General features: G+C 51.2%; 1 protein-coding gene across 3 annotated transcripts in view; it reads right to left on the reverse strand.

Moving 5' to 3' along the window:
• The window catches only part of HELZ2 (helicase with zinc finger 2), a 41,846-nt gene that overhangs the window by 4,412 nt on the left and 19,240 nt on the right, over positions 1-18,194 (reverse strand). For 2 of the 3 annotated variants that reach the window (XM_067554018.1, XM_067554019.1), the window contains 13 exons: positions 17,088-17,871; positions 16,241-16,316; positions 10,862-14,387; positions 9,793-9,878; positions 8,725-8,856; positions 8,372-8,521; positions 7,759-7,903; positions 6,928-7,044; positions 5,928-6,123; positions 4,884-5,018; positions 3,710-3,928; positions 2,181-2,337; positions 42-209 (listed from right to left, as the gene is read on the reverse strand). In XM_067554018.1, the coding sequence (XP_067410119.1) occupies positions 42-209; positions 2,181-2,337; positions 3,710-3,928; positions 4,884-5,018; positions 5,928-6,123; positions 6,928-7,044; positions 7,759-7,903; positions 8,372-8,521; positions 8,725-8,856; positions 9,793-9,878; positions 10,862-14,387; positions 16,241-16,316; positions 17,088-17,871 (5,891 nt within the window). Of the gene's footprint in view, positions 1-41; positions 210-2,180; positions 2,338-3,709; positions 3,929-4,883; positions 5,019-5,927; positions 6,124-6,927; positions 7,045-7,758; positions 7,904-8,371; positions 8,522-8,724; positions 8,857-9,792; positions 9,879-10,861; positions 14,388-16,240; positions 16,317-17,087; positions 17,872-18,194 lie in introns of those variants that run through there. The other variant, XM_067554020.1, reaches the window with a different exon arrangement.

Raw genomic sequence — 18,194 nt, forward strand, 5'->3', positions numbered from 1 at the left:
TTGTCCCAGCCCAGATCCAGGCACCGTCCCAGGATACTCACCTATAATGCAGAGCCCCTCCTGAGCCCGAGTGATGCCTACATTGACCTGGTTTGGGTCAGTAACAAATCCCAGATACTTCTTCTGCCAGCTTTTGGTGGGTTTCTTGTCAATATCCGATCGAGAACAGGAGCGTACAGTGGACAGGATCACATACTTCCACTCACTCCCTAGAGAGAAGGAATTGCACCCGTTTTATTGATGGTGAAGTTAAAGGTGCTTCGCCAAAAAGTGTCCAGTTATGCTTCCCATAACACCCATTTGTCTACAGCAGAATCCTAGAACATCACAGCTTACAGCTGTGTCCCTACAGCATTTGGAGCCATCACTGTATCCATCGTCATTTTAGGAGAGCAGCTGCATTACTGCAGACCCTGGCTCTTTGAAGAATGCTCATTTGAGCAACTCCAACATCCCTCCGAGCATCATTCAAGTCAACTTCTTCATTTACGTTCAACAATTAAGAACATAAGGATGGCCACACTGGGTCAGAGCAATGGGCCGGCCAGCCCAGTATCCTGTCTTCCGTAGGTGGCCATTGCCAGGTGCTTCAGAGGGATGAACAGAACAAGGTTATCATCAAATGATCTGTCCCCCGTCACCCATTCCCAGTTTCTGGCAAATAGAGGCTAGGGACACTTCAGAGCATGGTTTTGCATCCCTGCCCATCCTGGCTAATATCCTCCATGAACTTACCTAGTTCTTTTTTGAACCCTGTCATAGCCTTTGCCATAGGATGTTGTGAAGGCCAAGAGTTCCACAGGCTGACTGTGCATTGTGTAAAGAAATGCTTCCCTTTTGTTAGTTTTAAACCTGCTGCCTATTCATTTCATTTGCTGACCCCTAGTTCCTGTGTTATGAGAAGGAGTAAATAACACTTCCTTATTTACCTTCCCCACACAAGTCATGACCTTTAGACCTCCAACATATCCCCCTTTGGTCACCTCTTCTTTCCAAGCTGAAAAGTCCCAGTCTTATTAATCTCTCCTCATATGGAAGCTGTTCCATACCCCTAATCATTTTTGTTGCCCTGTTTGGTACTTTTTCCAATTCCAATAGATCTTTTTTGAGATGGGGCAACCAGATCTGCACCCGATATTCCAGATGTCGGAGTGCCGTGGACTTCTAAAGAGACAATACGATATTTTCTGTCCTATCATCTAGCCCTTTCCTAATGATTGCCAACATTGTTAGTTTTTTGACTGAGTGGATGTTTCCAGAGAACTATCCACAATGACTCCAGGATCTTTCTTGCATGGTAACAGCTAATTTAGACCCCATTATTTTTATATGCATAGTTAGGGTTATGTTTTCCAATGTGCATTACTTTGCATTTATCAACACAATTTCATCTGCCATTTTGTTGCCCGGTCACCCAGTTTTGTGAGATCCCTTTGTGACTCTTCGCAGTCTGCTTTGGGACTTAACTATCTTGAGAAGTTTTGTATCATCTGCAAATTTTGCCACCTCACTGTTCTACCTCTTTTTTTCCAGATCATTGATGAATATGTTGAACAGTACTGGTCTCAGTACAGACCGCTGGGGGACACCACTATTTACCTCTCTCCATTCTGAAAAAAATGACCATTTATTCCTACCCTTTGTTTCCTATCTTTTAGCCAGTTACCTTCCCTCTTATCCCATGACAGTTCACTTTGCTTAAGAGCCTTTGGTGAGGGACCTTGTCAAAGGCTTTCTGAAAATCTAAGTACACTCTATCCCCTGGATCACTCTTGTTCACATGCTTGTTGCCCCCTCCCCTCAAAGAATCCTAGTAGATTGCTGAGGCATGATTTCCCTTTACAAAAACCATCCTGACTCTTCCCCGAACAAATTGTGTTCATTTATGTATCTGATAATCCTGTTCTTAGCTATAGTTTCAATCAATTGCACTCCATCCATATGGCTGGTTTTCTGGGCTATAAAGATTTTGGGGGTTCTCCTCTCGCTGCTGATTATGACCAAGAATCACCCAGAAAGCCGGCTCAGTGGGGTCTCTCCAGCTGGCTGAAGCAAGCCCTGCCACATGAAATTTGGTCATTCTATGTGATAAGGTGCTGTACCCACAGGAAGGGCGAGGACATACTTTACACCAGCTGGAAGCTGAAATAGAGAGCTCTGTCATTCCCTACGGACCTCACCTTGGCTTTTCATGATCGTGCAAACAGTCACTCTGCGGACACCCTCCTGGGTGAGACGCTTGTTGATCTCAGACACCTGGGCGTTGTAAGGGCTTAGGATAACAATATTCTCTGGCTTGATGGTGCGATCCAGGGTCAGCTGCTTTGCTATCCTCACCTGAGGCAGGGGGACACAATGTGAGCTCCTGCTTGTTGGGGAAAACAACAGCTGTCTCCTTCATTCCACACACAGGTGGAATCACTGTGGTGGGACAGAGGAGAACAGCCCCTCCCCGATCCGCAGCTTCAGACTGGGAAGGAAGGAAGGAGGAGAAGACAAGATGCTCCTTACAGCTTTATACCACCCCATTGATATCCCACTCAGTGATGTACTCTGGCCTCTTGTCCACACAGCCCCTCTCACCAACATTTTTTTGTTATGTGGCTGCGCCATTGATCCCATTCTCTCCCCGATCTCTGTCCACAGGGCGCAGAGACCAAAGCTGTGGAGAAAGAGGCTGGTGTTGAGCTAATCTTGGGCAGCAAAGCCAGAGATTTTAACGTTCAAAGCAATGAAACTCAACCAGACTTTCCTATCCCTACCCACGGCTCTCCTAGGGCTGGGCAAGCAATGCACAATGCTTCGCTGAAAACCCCATGTCAACCCAGGAACAGAACAATTAAAAAGAAAAAAAAAATAGACCCAGGATGATCAGATCTTTGCTTTGAGCTGGTAGCCACGAGGTGAGCGAGAGCTTCACACGGACACGCTGCAGAGCGCCTTTGGTAGCTGTGCCATCCACAGGACCATACCTCTGAACTACAGCTGGGTATTTCAGCAAACCCTGATCAACACGGCCCTTCAGGTCCCGTCTGTGGCAGATCAAAGCCGTGCCAGCTATGGCAGCATTTAAGAACAGCAGCCGTTAGCATCATTCTAGTGCTTTCCCCCCAGCCGTGTGGGCACTGAGCTGTGCTCACCAGATGGTGCGGTAGGGCAGGCTTTCCCGCACGACGTGGCCCCAGCCCCACTGATCAGACCAGGCCTGGGAGTGGAACTCTCACTGGACATGTGAAAATAAGTCAAAGCCAGCAGCTGCCTGGGAGAGTCTATGAGATTCCCTGTGAGCTCATGTCAGCTTCACGACATCCAACAGGGCTCCAGGGTCACTGCGGCCATTCTGATCCTGGCACAGAAGGCAGAGAAGACTCTCTCATCTATTCCCAATGCTCCCTGCCTGAGAGAGGGGGCGAGACCCAGGTCGTCACAGCTGGTGCAGCATGCACAGACGGGGCCGTGCGGCTTCGATGGAAGTATGGACCTCATTGAGGTTTAGAGCTTGTGCATCTCTTAGCAACTCCTTTCAAGGACAAAACGGCAGCTGGGCTGCAGACTGCACACGATCGCAGCTGACGGGCTGAAGGGCATTGCAGGCTGGGGAAGTATTAAATGGCACCCACGCGGCAGGCAAACAATACCAGAGGCCAAACAACGTGGCCACAAACCCAAGCGCTCCCTTCCAGCAACAAACGCTCAGCTGGCTACTCACCACCTGTTCTACTTCTTCCAGGTTAGCCCTGGAGTTCTCATTCCCCTCCTCGGTGGAGACCATCAGACTCTGCTCCTTCCCCTCTATGTGCCCGAAGATGATCGGGCAGCAGCTTCTCTCTTTGTGGGAAAAGGCACTGCTCTGGGGTTTAAGCTCAGGGCAGGTCATCAGCTTGCCGTTGTAGAACTCCTGGGATGGGAACCTACAGATGTCCTTTTGCTGACAGATCAAAGGGAGAGAACTTCAGGTGAGTAACAAAAAAGTGACGGCTCCAGGTCCCAAAGCACCGCTTTATGCAGGCTGTCTACCAGCAATTTTTCAAGCCACAGCTCTTCACACCACCAGCCACACTGCCATTCTTAATAGCCTCCAAAATGCTGCCCCTATGGAAAGGGCAAGAAATTCAGTGTCATCTGTATACAGATGGTTATAGACAACAACAGCTTCTTTTCGAACTCTGGCCTGGGTCAGCTCCTGTGCTTTCTGTACAGCAGCAATTCCTCCAGTACTGAGCCCACCAAAGCCGGCCGTCGTTAATTAATTAATTCAGGGCCGTCCCACGGCCTGTATTACATCATCACAGCCGCCCTGTCGGCATTAAAATCTATGAATTATTTGCATGGGGACAGCACCTGAAGGCCTGAGTCAGGATCAGGGCCCCATCGTGCGAAGCACTTTACACCCATATGGGAAGACAGTCCCTGTCCTAAAGAGATGATGACCTAATTCGCGACATGCCAACACATGGGTGTAGGTAACAAATAGGAGGATGGAGGAGGGTAAGACGGATAGGAATGTGCATTTACACAGTCAGTCTCACTGACATATTGTTAGCCTAAAGGGCTAAACTCAACACATCAGCAACCGCATTGACCCTTCACCTACCCGTTATCAGCTGGCCATTTAAGAAGTGAGAAGTACTAGTGAAGAGTTGGCCAACTTACTAAGCGAGCTGAGAAAACCATGTTCAGAAAGCTCCACTGGAGCAGACAGTGCCTTATCATGACTAAAGACGTACCTAGGAAGGCTCAGGGCAGAGGGGACTCTAGATTAGCACAGGAACATCCTTCTTTACGCAGGGCAGAGGAGATGGGATGTAGATATTCTGCTGTAACAACAGCATTTACTATGGTGGGGGGTGGGGAGGAGAGAAAGACCTCTAGGGGTCTCCTACCATGCGGTACTGCGTGTCCAGCATATGGGCTTGGTTCCGATAACGTTCAAAGAGGGACGTCTCCATGCCAAGGCTCTTGCAGAAATCATTGTTGACCACGGGCCGCAGCTGCTTATGGTCCCCGAGTAAAACAACCTGGAACACATGGAGCAACCAGCTAGGCTCCGGACCTCTCCAGGCAGGTGTGCAGGCACATTCATTGTTACTATTTAGTTCTATTAGGGCAATGACCAGGAACCCCAATCAAGGATCAGGGCCCCACCAAAGGACACGGTCCCTGATCCAGACAGCTTACAGTCTGGGCGTCATTTGTTATTCAAGACACTTTGCTTAGCAACAGCCCGCTAGACTCCCATTATATTCTCCAACTTCAAGGTCAGGACTAGGTAGGCCAGCATCTCATCACATGGAGATTTTCTATCCGGGCCCGCAGGTTTTCTGGTTGCAGTGACAAACCCTTCCAGGGAATACCACGTCTTCAACCCACTTTTCTACCCAGCTCCATGTGCGTCTTTAGAAGAGTCAAGCCGCAACGTGGACTTAGCTGGTTTGAAAAATTGCACTCAGGGCAGAGAAGAGATACTCAGGTCAAGTAATTAGGTAGTGAGCACACAGACTGCTTTTATACAGCAGCTGTCACCATCACAACAGACCCCCCCCAACCGTGTGAGCGTTTACACCATCTATTGACTTGTGTGGGTGTTTATGCAGAGGGTGTGAATAGATATGTACAACATACACCCCTCAGTCGGGGGTGCATCATCTAGTTTGACTGGAGTTAAGCTTCACAGTGGAAACCACCACTCGCAAGTCAGAAGGGAACACCCAGCATTGCAGTGCATCTGCCTGGTGCGCCCCCTGGCAGAACACAAAAAGTGTGCGCGCATCACGATGAGAGACGGCTTTGAAACAGGACTGCAAACTCTGATGAGTAGTGAGGCCTGGTCTAGAGTGAGTGCAGAGCACGGAGAGATCCTCGGAGCAGAGAATAACTCCAGGGGCAACTAACATCGGCCTAATGACTTACCCCCGCAAGGGACTGACCTTTTCAGCCTTCGCGTAGCTGACCAGGGGTATGAGGGTTTCTGGCTCGGTGGACATAGCGCACTCATCAATGAGGATCTGCTTGACGTTCAGATGCTCCACAAGGCAGGAGGCAGAGGCTGCAGAGCACGTGCACAGGATGACGTTGTGGAGTTTTAGCTCATGCAGCCGGGCGTCTGACAACAGAGCTTTGTACCTGTAGGTTAAGGGGAGGGATGTCAGATTCTGCACCAGGCACAGCACTTGTGTAACTTCCACCTCTGCTCAGTTCCTATTCTGGAAACAGGATACACCTTCCCAAAGGGTCCCATCTCCCCCTCGTGTGAATTACAGAGCTCCCTGGGAAGGGTTTCCAACATGCCCAGTTGGAGACACCCTGTGGTCTGGAATCAGGAGGCACAAACATAGTCCAAAAGTCTTCTATGGCTCTACTCCTGAAAGCTTCGTTTTTCAGTTCACCAGCCCAATGTCTCATGAACCACACGTGGGACCCTCTGAACGGAAGTAGCAGCACGCACAGATTGCAGTGTTATGTTGAGGAAGCGTCCCTTTGTGGTCAGGTCACAATAGAAACTGCTTCGTCGGAGACATATTCTCTCGGAGGCTTCGGAGAATTACGGTCTCCACAGCACATTCTGTGCTGCAGTTTGAATAGGATCTCATTGCATTTGTGTGTTTTTTGGTTTCCCTCCTCCCCCCCGGACACACCTACAAAAAGCAACCTCAGGAACATGATGTGGTTTGTTCTTTAGTTTCAATTTCCAATCTCAGCAAAGGTTAAGAGGGCCAGATTCTTAGCTGGTGTAAATCAGCATAACGCGACTTCCATGCAGCTATGCTGGTTTACACCAGCTGAGGATTTGGCCCAGCAACTGCATCCCAAACCTCCCCCGACAGGGATTTGAGTCACTGCACTGTGTTGCATACAGGCACTGTCTATTTCATAACTAATACACGCTCCAATCCAGCCAGAGATAACCACACCTCTCTTTTCACTCACTTCTTAACCTCCTCTTCTGAGATCTGCTCTTCTCTTTTCATTCGTGCATCGAAGTCACGGATTTTTTGCGAAAAAGGATTGGATGGTTGCCGGATTCGCTGGTGCAAAATTATTTCACTGAATGAAAAAGGCATTTTTCAACATAAAGATTATACACACCCACATCCATGCACATGCCTATGGGGAGATGTCCCACAACAGTGGAGTGTACCGGCATGCTTAGACGCCAGCGGCGTCTAAGAAAACACATCACAGCTTTTACATTTTCTCAGGCCCAACACTTATTTCTCCCTAGATGGGCCAAAAGATTCTCTTCTTTCTATTCAGTTCACAACCAAATGAATTTATGACAAAATGTCAAGATGTGCCGGCGAGCCCAATGACCTTTTATTTCAGAAGGGATCCAGAAAAGAAGATGGAACCATCTGGCCCATGTATTTAGATGATGGCAAGCCTCTGCCATGGCAGCTCTGCCAATGGGCAGCTGGAAGAAGATGTAAAAGATGCCAATCGAAAAAAAAAAAACCCTCCCCTGAAGAGACCACGGGACTTAAAAGAGAGGACACGCAGAGAACGGCCTGGCATAGGCAGAGATGGTGGAGCCTTGTTCACAATCTAAGTGGCATCTGATGGTGCCAGAAGGATTCAGATTCTAGTCCGGAGACCCTCCTTCCCACAGGTCCCACACCCAACCTGTAATTCCCCTGCATACTGCAATATTATGTATTTGTCCTCTCCTGAGCAGGCCACAGGCTGGCTTCCTCAGCTCCGGAGGCAGGTGGGAACTCAGTACCCTCCCTCCTTTTAATCTGCTGGGGGCTGTCCTCCTACCTGAGCTCCTGCTTTGGTTTTGTATCCCGCAGGGCTTTCCGGGAGAGGTGCCGGTTGCTCCCAGGGTACGGGAATTCCATCGACTCTATGGCCTCGCCATAAACCCGGAGAGGCTTCAAGTGCCCCCTCATCTTCAACAGCATCTCTGGGGAGGGAGCGGAACATACTCCACTGAGCGACACCCGGGCTCCTGCTCTCCTAAGAAACTCTCCTCAAGATGCCCAGCCGGCAACATGCCCTTTTAGCCTCAGGCTCTCATTACAGAGCCTTGCACTCAAACAGCACAGATCTTCAAAGTCCTTTATAGAACAAACGGACGCAGGAGCAACCCAAACTTCAATGCAAGCAGCACCAGGCACCCTGAGCAGGGGGCCCCCCCATCTGCTACTTAAGAACATGCATTATCTCGCTTTGCCAAGTGTGTTATTCCCATGCCCCTCCGCAACTTCTGATCGGCCACTGCCTTGTTTGCATTTAAGAATTTCGGCCTAAAAAGCACAGCAGGATCTGTCCCCCTCTTCCCTCCCGGCTTCCAAAAAGGGGTAAACAAAAGGCCCTCTTTTCCCCATCCCGCTGCATCCCGTGACACACAGCAGTCAGCATGCCAAGTTACCAGCAACGACGTCAACAGACTTGTTGGATGGGCCACAGTACAAGATGCATTTTTCTGCGGCGTCAAGCGAGGATTCCTTCTGCAGACTCTCCTGATTCAGCCTGTTGAACCAGTAAACGACATGGACCCCAACCACAGTTTTCCCCGTGCCTGGGTGAAACAAGAAGGGCTGCTGAGAACATTTGTTGTCTGGTTGGGCAGAGCACCTTCCAGGCTGGCGTGTAGGAGAGGTTAGAACTGAATGGACGTGTGTAACTTTGAGTGTTGCTGCCCACCCCACTTGTGTGTCGCCTGCGTGTGGTTTCCCCACCACTACCACCACACACATGCACACACACACACACTCTTCTCACCTGGTGGTCCCTGGATGAGAGTGAAGGATTTTCTCAGCGCCTCCAGGATTGCCCTGTATTGACTTTGGTTGAGCTTCCTCGGGTTCCCAGGGATATCAAAGGTTTTCTGGGTCAGGAGTCTGGATTTAATCTCTGCCATGTTAAAAAACAAACACAAAAACAATCCAACTTTAAACTGAGCTGACAGAGGGCACCAAGCAAGAAAACAGCACACGGGGCAAGGTCACCGAGCAAGGCACGATCCAAGCAAAGGACTCGGAGCCAAGACTCACACCAATGCCCTCTGCAACCGAACCACCTTGAAAAATTCGTAACGTTAGCTGCTCTAACATGGTGGCCAGGTCCTGTAACTCCACCCTTCCCCTTTGGGAGGAGGAATCCCTAGCCAGGGAAGAGAGGAGGACCGCAGAACTTCACCTAGGAGCACATTCACTTCTCTATCATAAGGACCCATGCAGACAGTTGGGACTCCAGGGGACATACCTAGGTGGAAGCAGGTAGCCACAATACAGGGAAGCTGGCCCAGCCCTTTCAGGAATGACCTGTTTCTTGGGTACCCATTGACAAAGGTAACCGATGTCCAGCTTGTGCCAGCTCCCTTGTAAGATCTCAAGCCACACATCAGCTAAGAGACCCCATGCAGGGACTGAGGGAGAGTTTTACTTTTTCTGCCTCAGTTTCTCCATTCACAGAGTAAGGATAACTCTTATTCAGCTGCCTCACAGGGGCATTAGCTAATGGCGCCAACAAGAGTGGTATGAGTACAGTGGAAGTGGCAGTGTGGTCTAGTGGCTAGAATACTGGACAGGGACCCAGGCGACCTGGATTCAGTTCCTGGCTCTGCCGCTGGGTGCTCTTAGGAAAGTCACTTCCCCACCCGGTGCCTCAGTTTCCCCATGGGAAGAATGACACGACTTCTTTAGTACTTGCTTTGAGAATCATGCATGAAAAGCGCTATGTAAGAGCCAGGTAGTTTTATTACCACCAAGTATGGTCTTAAACATTGTCCATTCCCTTTGGCAACTAAGCAAAAGAAGCCCGCTTCATCCTGTGAATGTCTGTACCTACCTATCTGAGGAGGCTCACTGCCCAGTGCTATGCTCTTGGCGAGCATAGAAGCATGTTGCAGTTTCCAGATTGCATTCTCCTTCCGGCTGATAGAAGGGAAACGAGAGAGTTATTGAAATGTAGCACCATGGGATGAAAAAGGAGAAACGCAGCTTTGCTGAACTACCTTGTGTTATCCTACCACTTCACTATGGTTCATTCAACAAAGGCCTCAAGCGAAGCAATTAAAAACAATTTGCATGTAAGTGGTACTGGAATAGGTTTGCTTTGCACACATGACCCATTTCCTGCCTGCATGGAGAGCTGATCCCCGAAGGATTTGGGAGCTGGGGATAATATTTCACAGAGCAGCAGGGAGCACAGATCTCTTCCCAACTGTTTTTATAAATGAAACAAGGTGAATCTCAAGACACCAAGACAAGCGAGAGCTGTATGCTGGGCAGCTGTGGTGTCCATCTCAGGATATTAGCGAGACAAGGTGGGGGAGGGAATATCTTTTACTGGACCAACTTCTGTTGGTGAGAGACACAGAGCTCTTCTTCTTCTAGAGCGATCATAACTGAGATTGGCCGCCCACCCACTTAATGAGGCTCGACTGTAAGAGTAGATCCATGGGCTGCCTCAACAGACTGTCACAACAAGGTGTTACTGCAAAGGAACCAGCATAAAGGAGAAGAAAAGCAAGAAATCGGGGGGCACGTGTCTGCTAAAGAAACTGGGAACGGCCTGTCCAAGCTGGGCTGTCTGTGAAATAGACTGTAAAAAGAGCGAGGTGAATTGCTCCTGTAAGAGAAGTCCGAGCTCCTCATCTCTGCGCTCTTTAAGATAGCTTGGACTACAGGGAGCGGGGCATGTGGGAACGTCTCTGCGAAAGCGACAGCCGAAACACACAGCACTCTGCCAGAAGCCCAACGACCTAGCTGACGTGTGTTGGGACACAGCAGGTGCGCCCCTGAGAAGGCCCCCGTTCCTTTGGGTAAGGTGACGCTGGGAAAGCTAGCCCCATCTGTTTCGGCTTTTAAAGGACTGAAATTACCAACTCCACATTGAACATCGCACCCACACTTACACGTCTGGAAGCATCTTTGGAATGAGCTCCACGGTAAACCTGGCCGAGTCCTGGGAGATCTCCCCAGGAACTTCCTCCATGGACATAAAATGGATGTAAAAATTCACTGTCTTCAGACCACTTCTGTCCATCTTCTCATTGTCACCAAACTCTTCAGTCAGCCCATGGGCTACCCAGGTGTACGTCGCTGGATCAACCACGAAGTTGCCAGCTGCTGTGCTGTTGTCGGACAAGCGGAGTTTTTGGAGGCTCTGGGTGAGACACCCCTCGTCATTACGGTGTCTACTGAGTTTCAGACCTGCTAGTCGGACACACAGGTAACAGTGGTTGAAGTCTACTTCAATGGCGCACTCCTCAATGAAGCTTTTGGTCAAGGAGAAAGTCCCCTGGAGCTGCTTTTTGTTTGTCCTTTGCTTATCCCAGGTTATTTTGACATCGTGCAGGACAATGGAGTCGTTTTCTGCCACAGCGCACGAAGCAGATTCCATTGCGCTAAGCGGCTTCCACACTTTGGTATAGTCTGATGGATTCTTATACTTGTCCTTGGACGCCTGCGTGGTGTAGTTCGAGAAGCAGTCGATGGGCTTTTCCGTGTGCTCCAAACAGACGTCGAAACCCGGCGTCACGTTCCACAGCTGCACAAAAGGCACCAGAAATCCCCGCTGCACGTCCGTGGTGAGCTGCAGCTGCAAAGCATCCCCGGGGCTCAGCTCCAGAGACAGCCCCACGTAGTGCAAGCACTTGCTTCTCTCCATTCTCCCCACCTGCCTCTGGCACGTGCCCTGGCCCTTGTGGAGGAGAGAAACCACCCTCTCAAACTCTTCAGCTCTGACGGCCGCCAGCACGTCTTGCCACAGCTGAGCGCTGAAGAGGGTGGTGTTGCGGTCCCAAAGCGGCGAGGACCGCGGGGTTTTCTCCTTTGAGATTGCCATGGAGTACATTCTCCTCTTCCACGTCAGCCTCATGCTGTTCCGCTCTTGGCTAAACGAGGGCTGCTCCACTAACTGCAGAGCCCGGTAGTTGATCACCTGGGGATCTGGAAGGGTCTCTTTGTTCAGCGGGAACAAGGCTTTAAAGAACCGATTAATTCCCTCAACGCTCACGACGAACGCGATCTTCTGCAGGACTTGGCTTCTTAGCCGGGTGGCCATCTGCAGGGAATGGGCCCTCTTCTCGTAGGCTGCCGCCCGCGAGTTCTTCCTGTTGAAGTCATGGCAGAGAAACTCGATGGCCTCTGAAGAGTACAGCACTGGTTTCTTATCGAGCACGGCGTGAAGGTGCCGCTGGACCACAACGTCCATGTATCGGCGGATGGGGGAAGAGGCCCAGGTGTAAGAGTCAACGTGCAAGGAGTAATGACCCGCCTTCGACTGAGCGGTCGAGTTGGAGCGACTGAAATAGGAGCGGCTCAGCAGCTTCCTGAACTCCAGGACCACGGGGGCGAGCATCGGGTGAATGTCATCAGTAGCAATGATGTCGAGCATCTTGTGGAGGTCAGACGCGACCACGGCAGACTGGAGGTGCTCCCACAGCGGGGTCAGCAGACTGAACTGGCCACCACGCCCCGGGGGGGTTGGGTCGGCCGGCACAGCTCCCAGGTGGTGCGAGAGATGTATGGACAGAGGGATGATGTCACTGTATTTGTTCTTCATCTGAGCCAGCTGCTGGGGGTTGGGCTCCATTTGGCATCGGAGAGGAGTTATGTTCTTGGTGTGCTCTTTGTTGGTTAGAAACTCGGCCACGAAGCTGTTGAACATGATCATGAGCTCCTCGATCATCTGGTGGGATCCCCTGTTGCCCGGGATACTTTCCTCATCCAGCCGGTCGTAGTGACAGTCTTCCTGCAGCCGGAATTTTCGGTGGACCCTGGAGAAGTGATAAGCCACGGCGACACAGTCTTCGAGGGTGTCAAAGCGAAGGGCCTCCGCCGTCCCGCGGTAGTGGTTCTTAATGATGCTCTCCGCCTCCTCATAGGACAGCTGCCGGTCCGAGTGGATCGCGGACACGGTGAAGATCCCTTTCATCACCCCGTCTGTCTTCTTGTCTACAGTGACAAAGAGGGAGATCACTCGGCGATCCTTTTGTGGCAGGAGGCTGCAGAGGTCTTGGCTGATCCGGGGTGGGAACATGCACAGCGGCTCCTTGCCAGGGGCGTAATAAGTAGTGCCTCGCTTCTTCGCCTCCCTATCTAAAGCACCGTCTTTGGAAATGAAGCCAGCCACGTCTGCGATGTGGATCCCAATCTCGTAACAGCTGCCCTCGTCTCGGACACTTATGGCATCGTCCAAGTCTCTAGAGCCCTGGGGGTCGACGGTGAAGGTCAGGTAGCCCCTGCAGTCCCTCAGATTCTCCTTAGTAGGGTTGGCTTTGCTGCTGACGAATTTGGCCAGCTCCTTGGTAACCTCACTTGGGTACTTCTTTGGCAAACCATACTCCAAATCAAGGATCTTCAAGCCTTCCTCCAGAGTCAAAGCCATTGGCAGGATCTCCGTTATTATGCCCAGAGGGTAGTAAAAACCTTCCCGCCAGGAGATAATTTGGACACAGAAGAGCTGACTTCTTCTCATCTCCTGGCTGATCTTCTCACAGCTGACCACCTTGTACTTCCCGTTTACCAGCTTGCGGATGGGGATGACATTAGGTTTTTCTTTCAGCCCCGGGACGAATACTTTGGTGATGGTGCGGTCGATGGGGATCATCACGCGGGGGTCGAACTCGTCCATCGTGCAGACAAAGGCCCGCTCTCGCTCGGCCCGCTTCAGCACCCCCACCACTCTCCCCTGGGGGCGAAGGGTGCCGCTCTCAGGATGGCTGGTCTGCAGGAGTTCCACGAGCACTTGGTCGCCAGTGAAGGCCATGCCACAACGAACTCTGCCTTTGATCTGAATGTTCAGGGGAGGCGAGTCATCGAAGGTGATGGCCGATGCTCTGTCAAAACCCTCTTTGACCAGCTCACACCTCTTGTACATGTTGGGGTGCATGTGAAGATACTCCTGCATCGTGCGGGCAGAGAAGCTGACATATTCCAGCCGGCCATTCTGCTGGGCAGATGCCTCAGAATTCACATTCAGCAACCCTTCCTCGGAAACCGTCACCAGAACGTCCTTGCTCTCATCCAGAAGCTCCTGAAGAATGGGATCATCAGGATTTGCGTGATCAAATTCGGAGGGCCAGGAATCTGTGTCGCTGTCTTCATCCTCCTCCTCCTGCTGCTGCTCTGCGCTTCCCCGGGCCCAGCTCTGCTTGTCAGACACCGCCTGCTTAATCTGCTCCAGCGTCAGCGTTTCTGGAGTCACGCTGCCCTTCTCGATGCACTCCTGGATGAAGCGCTTCCAGACCTTGCTGCACTGGCCATAGGAGCACAAGGCCACGGCGTCTCCCACCACGATGACCTGCGACTGGGCTCTCGTCATGATGGTGTTCAGCACCCTGGCTTCGTTGAAGAACTCCATGTTGGGGGAGGCGGCGCTGAGCAAGCTTTCCTGGGTGTGAACCGTGCTGATGATGATGACCCGGAACTCCCTCCCTGCATGAAACAAGAGGAGAGAGCAAGAGATTACCGACCGGAACGGAGGGAGAAGGAATCTCTCGGAGTGGAGCACATGTCTTTGTGAGGTGCCCATGCCTACACAGCACGTGGACGCCCAGGAGTGACCAGGCTAAAAGCACCCACGCGTTATTTCCCTACACTATAAACACAACTTGCAAGTTAACCGAATGAAAGATTCCTCAGAATTGCAGGGACCTCACACCAACGAGCCATGATACAGACCAACGCCCAGCACCACGCCCAGGCACCACGTGAGGAACAAGAGACCCAGCGACAGGCAGAACTCAGTGCTAATACAAGAGCAGTGTTCGTGGACTAACGTTCGGATTTTAAACCGCTCTTCAATTTGAAAACGTTCTGCCCCCTTGTTATCCGCTCCTCGTGAACACAGGCAGGAATGGGGTTTGTTCACAGGGATATTTGGGAACCAGAGGTTTTGTGCATGTAGAGAAGTGGTCACCATTCACCTGTTTAAAAAACAATTTTTGGTCATCCAGTCAGGGAGCAGAAACAATCCGATCTGGCTCTGGCAACCACGAGCACTATGGATAACAAACAGCAAACTGATGAGTTCATGAACCACCCAGAGGCTGAAAATGGTTTGTCGAGGAAGAGGGATGTGACGATGGGAAATGCACACCCGGCATTTATTATTCCCACCACAAGATGTCTCAGCTGTGCCATTAAAAAAAACCACCAATAAAGAACTAGAGATCCATCTTCTTGGGCTTGAGGGAAAAAAACAAACCACAACAAAAGCCCTCTTCCTTCATCTGCCATGGCAGTGTCACATTGCAGCAAGCAGCCTCACTGGGAAGTCGTGTGTCAGTAGCCAGAGACCTTTGCACAGGGATGCCCTGCTGGTTATAATTTATCACCTTCTATTACATCATTACTAGACTCTACCTTGGTACCATGGGAATCTTGAGCATAGGCATGAACCCCCATCAAGATACCCAGTCTCGGGGGCTCTGGCAAGCATGAGCATCTCTGCTTATATGGCAGCAGGCGGGATTCTAAAACGTGATCAGCACCTATGTCTAAGTTTTTCATGCTTCTAAGGAAATAAGAAGATACCCAGCTCATTTAATGGGCTGAGACTAGGATACAGATGTACTTCAGGAGTCCGGTTTTCTGTTTAAAATCCTATTCACCAGTAAAAAGTTTACGAAAAGAACTCCTAGGAACCATTTTAAACAGGCCAGATCAGTCCTGTGCCCCTCGCTCCTATCGGCACCATTGCATGCTGCTGATGCCTGGGAGTGTCAAGGGAGTGACGTGGTGCTGGGTAACGGGAGGGCGGGGGAAAGAGATCTTCAGCAGTGCTGGCAAGGGCTGAAAAGAAAGTCAGCAACTCGTAAAGGTGCTAAAAGCTGACGACCAGTTTCTCTGGCAAAAATGCGTGAGCGTGCATGCACTCACCATATCCTAGATCTAAAAAAATATGGCCAAGATTTTCAAGTGACTAGAGGTTCTGGGCACCAATTTATGATACCTTAAAGGGGTCTGATTCCCAGAGTGCGGGGCTCAGCAACATCCCTTTAAAGGGGTCTCCAGCCAGGCACCTAACTAGAAGGCCCTGCCAGCAGGTATGTGGCGGGCACAGTATCAGAACCTAGATCCAACAGAATGGTACCACCTGCACTCAGCCCCTTGACCCGCCAGGTTCCGAGGATCTGCAGCACCCAGCATTGGGGGAACATCCTCCCTGCTTTTCACCGGTGTGACCAAAGAGCTCTCACTAGACTAGAGGGGGAGCCCAGAGTCACGCAGCGCCTTGTTCTTGTAACTGGGAAGGAGCAAAAACAGCTGCTCAGCAAGACACGAACCTGGTAAGTTTTCGAAGTTCTCCACTGCCACCTCTCCCAGGTGCTTCTTCCTCAGCTCCTGCCTTATTGCATTAACCTGATGGGAAAGAGGCACAAAGTCACAAACCAGGGAGCAGTTCAACAGCCCCTCCAACGAGGGCAGCTCCCTCCACCTGCCGCTAGCCCCGGATCTCCAGATTGCGTACGGCCACTAGGGGAGAAGATTTATTATGGCTCAAGCGTGTTTTATTTCCACCGTCACAACTGACCGGGCTCCCTATCAACACGCAATGCGCAAGAGCGTCTTGTTTAACAATTCAAGGGTCACCAGTCACCTGGGAAGGCCAGTCAAGCCAACCTTGGTGCATCCCACTACGAACCAGCACCTCAGCTCTGCAAACTCTACCCAGGGAGCTCCCAGGGACCCAGAACATGCCAGACTTGCTGGAGTAACCCACGGCTGCGGTGGGAATCCTACTAGAAAGACTTCAGGGACGAAATGGACACCCGAGGCTCAATGGAGTAAGGACATCAAGGAGAAGGGGCATGTTCGCAGGAAAATTCTGGATTGCCAGCTGGGCTGAGAAGGATTTCAGGAGATTTGCTGTGCTATTGACTCTGCTTAGAGGATGACGACCTCCCTAAAACCGTCTCATAATAAGGCACCCTGCTCCTACTGTCCCTTCCACACCCCCTGGGCAAAATGCACTGGACGAAAGTAGAATTCAAGCTTCCGCATTCAGGGTTTGCCAGCAACAACAGAAAGGGGTGTTTACAGCAAACAAACAGAAACCCGCCCTTGGCGTTTACAGACAACAAAGCGTCACACGCAGCTCCAGTGCAGAACGATGGATCGACAACTGCCTACCTGCATCCCGTAGGAGACCACGCAGATCCTCTTCATGTCCCGGGCTCCCCATTCCTCTGGCCACTTCTGGTGCATCTCTTGCACTTTCTCGATCACCTGCATGATCTCGGAGACGTTGTACCAGGACGTCCGGGCCATATCCCGCTCGGTGGAGCCGGGTACGTGGCAGAACATGAGTGGGTGGAGCTCCGGGTGGGGAGGGATGTTGCCGCTGGCATGGATGGCGTTGCCTTTGCCGATGTAGAAGTGCTTGGAGACAAACTCGATGATGCCCGCCGTGGAGCGGTAGTTCTCGTTGAAGATGATCCTGCTTTTCATAGCCACTTCGTATTTCTCCTTCTGGTAGTACTGGAAAAGACGGGTCAGGAGGGTGTGGTCGGCCGACTGCTCACCTCCAACGCAGAACAGCTTAGGAGTCACTTGCATGTGGTCCCCAGCTAGGACAATTCGGGTCTCGAAAGTCGCATACGAGAGTGGGATCAGAGCTTCACATTCCAGCATCTGAGCTGCCTCGTCTATCAAGATGTGGGTGAAATATCCTGGGGGCACCCTCAGATTCTTGGACAGCATGGATGTGGTGATGATAACGCGGTGCCTGTTGATCTCCTCCGGAGTGGGTTGCCGGAAGGACCTCTGGTCTGGGGAAAGGCAGCAGTACAGCTGCGTGACGGGATCGGTCAGATTGATGGCCCGGTCTGTGTTTTTGATCCTCAGCGGAACTGCCCCGGGGTTCCCGTTAGTGACGTACTCATGAAAGTACTCGCGGATGTAGATGTCAGCTGCACTGGAAGCGAGAGAACAGGAGCGCGAGGTTGGTAAAAAGTGCCAGCTCCGGCCAAGGCCATAGGCGTTAGCGAGGAACTGACACACTCATGTAACGTGGGAGTCTCAGACAAGATCTGCAGCCAAGATGCACCGGGGTAGTCTGTCCCATGGTTTATTCATTTGGGAACAAGCTCTTTGGAGAAGGAACACACGCACAGTTCCCAGAGCTCTGGCCCCTGATGTACAACCTGCAGGTGATATGCACGAAGGTGCAAAACCAAGTGGAGAAATAAAGGGGCAGGAGTGAAAGGCTTTCCGTTTCACCCAGTGCATCAATGTTAA

This window comes from Emydura macquarii, unplaced genomic scaffold, assembly GCF_026122565.2.
Source record: "Emydura macquarii macquarii isolate MOO-44397 ecotype Brisbane River unplaced genomic scaffold, CSIRO-AGI_Emac_v2 contig_1483, whole genome shotgun sequence".
Lineage (NCBI taxonomy): Eukaryota > Metazoa > Chordata > Testudines > Chelidae > Emydura > Emydura macquarii.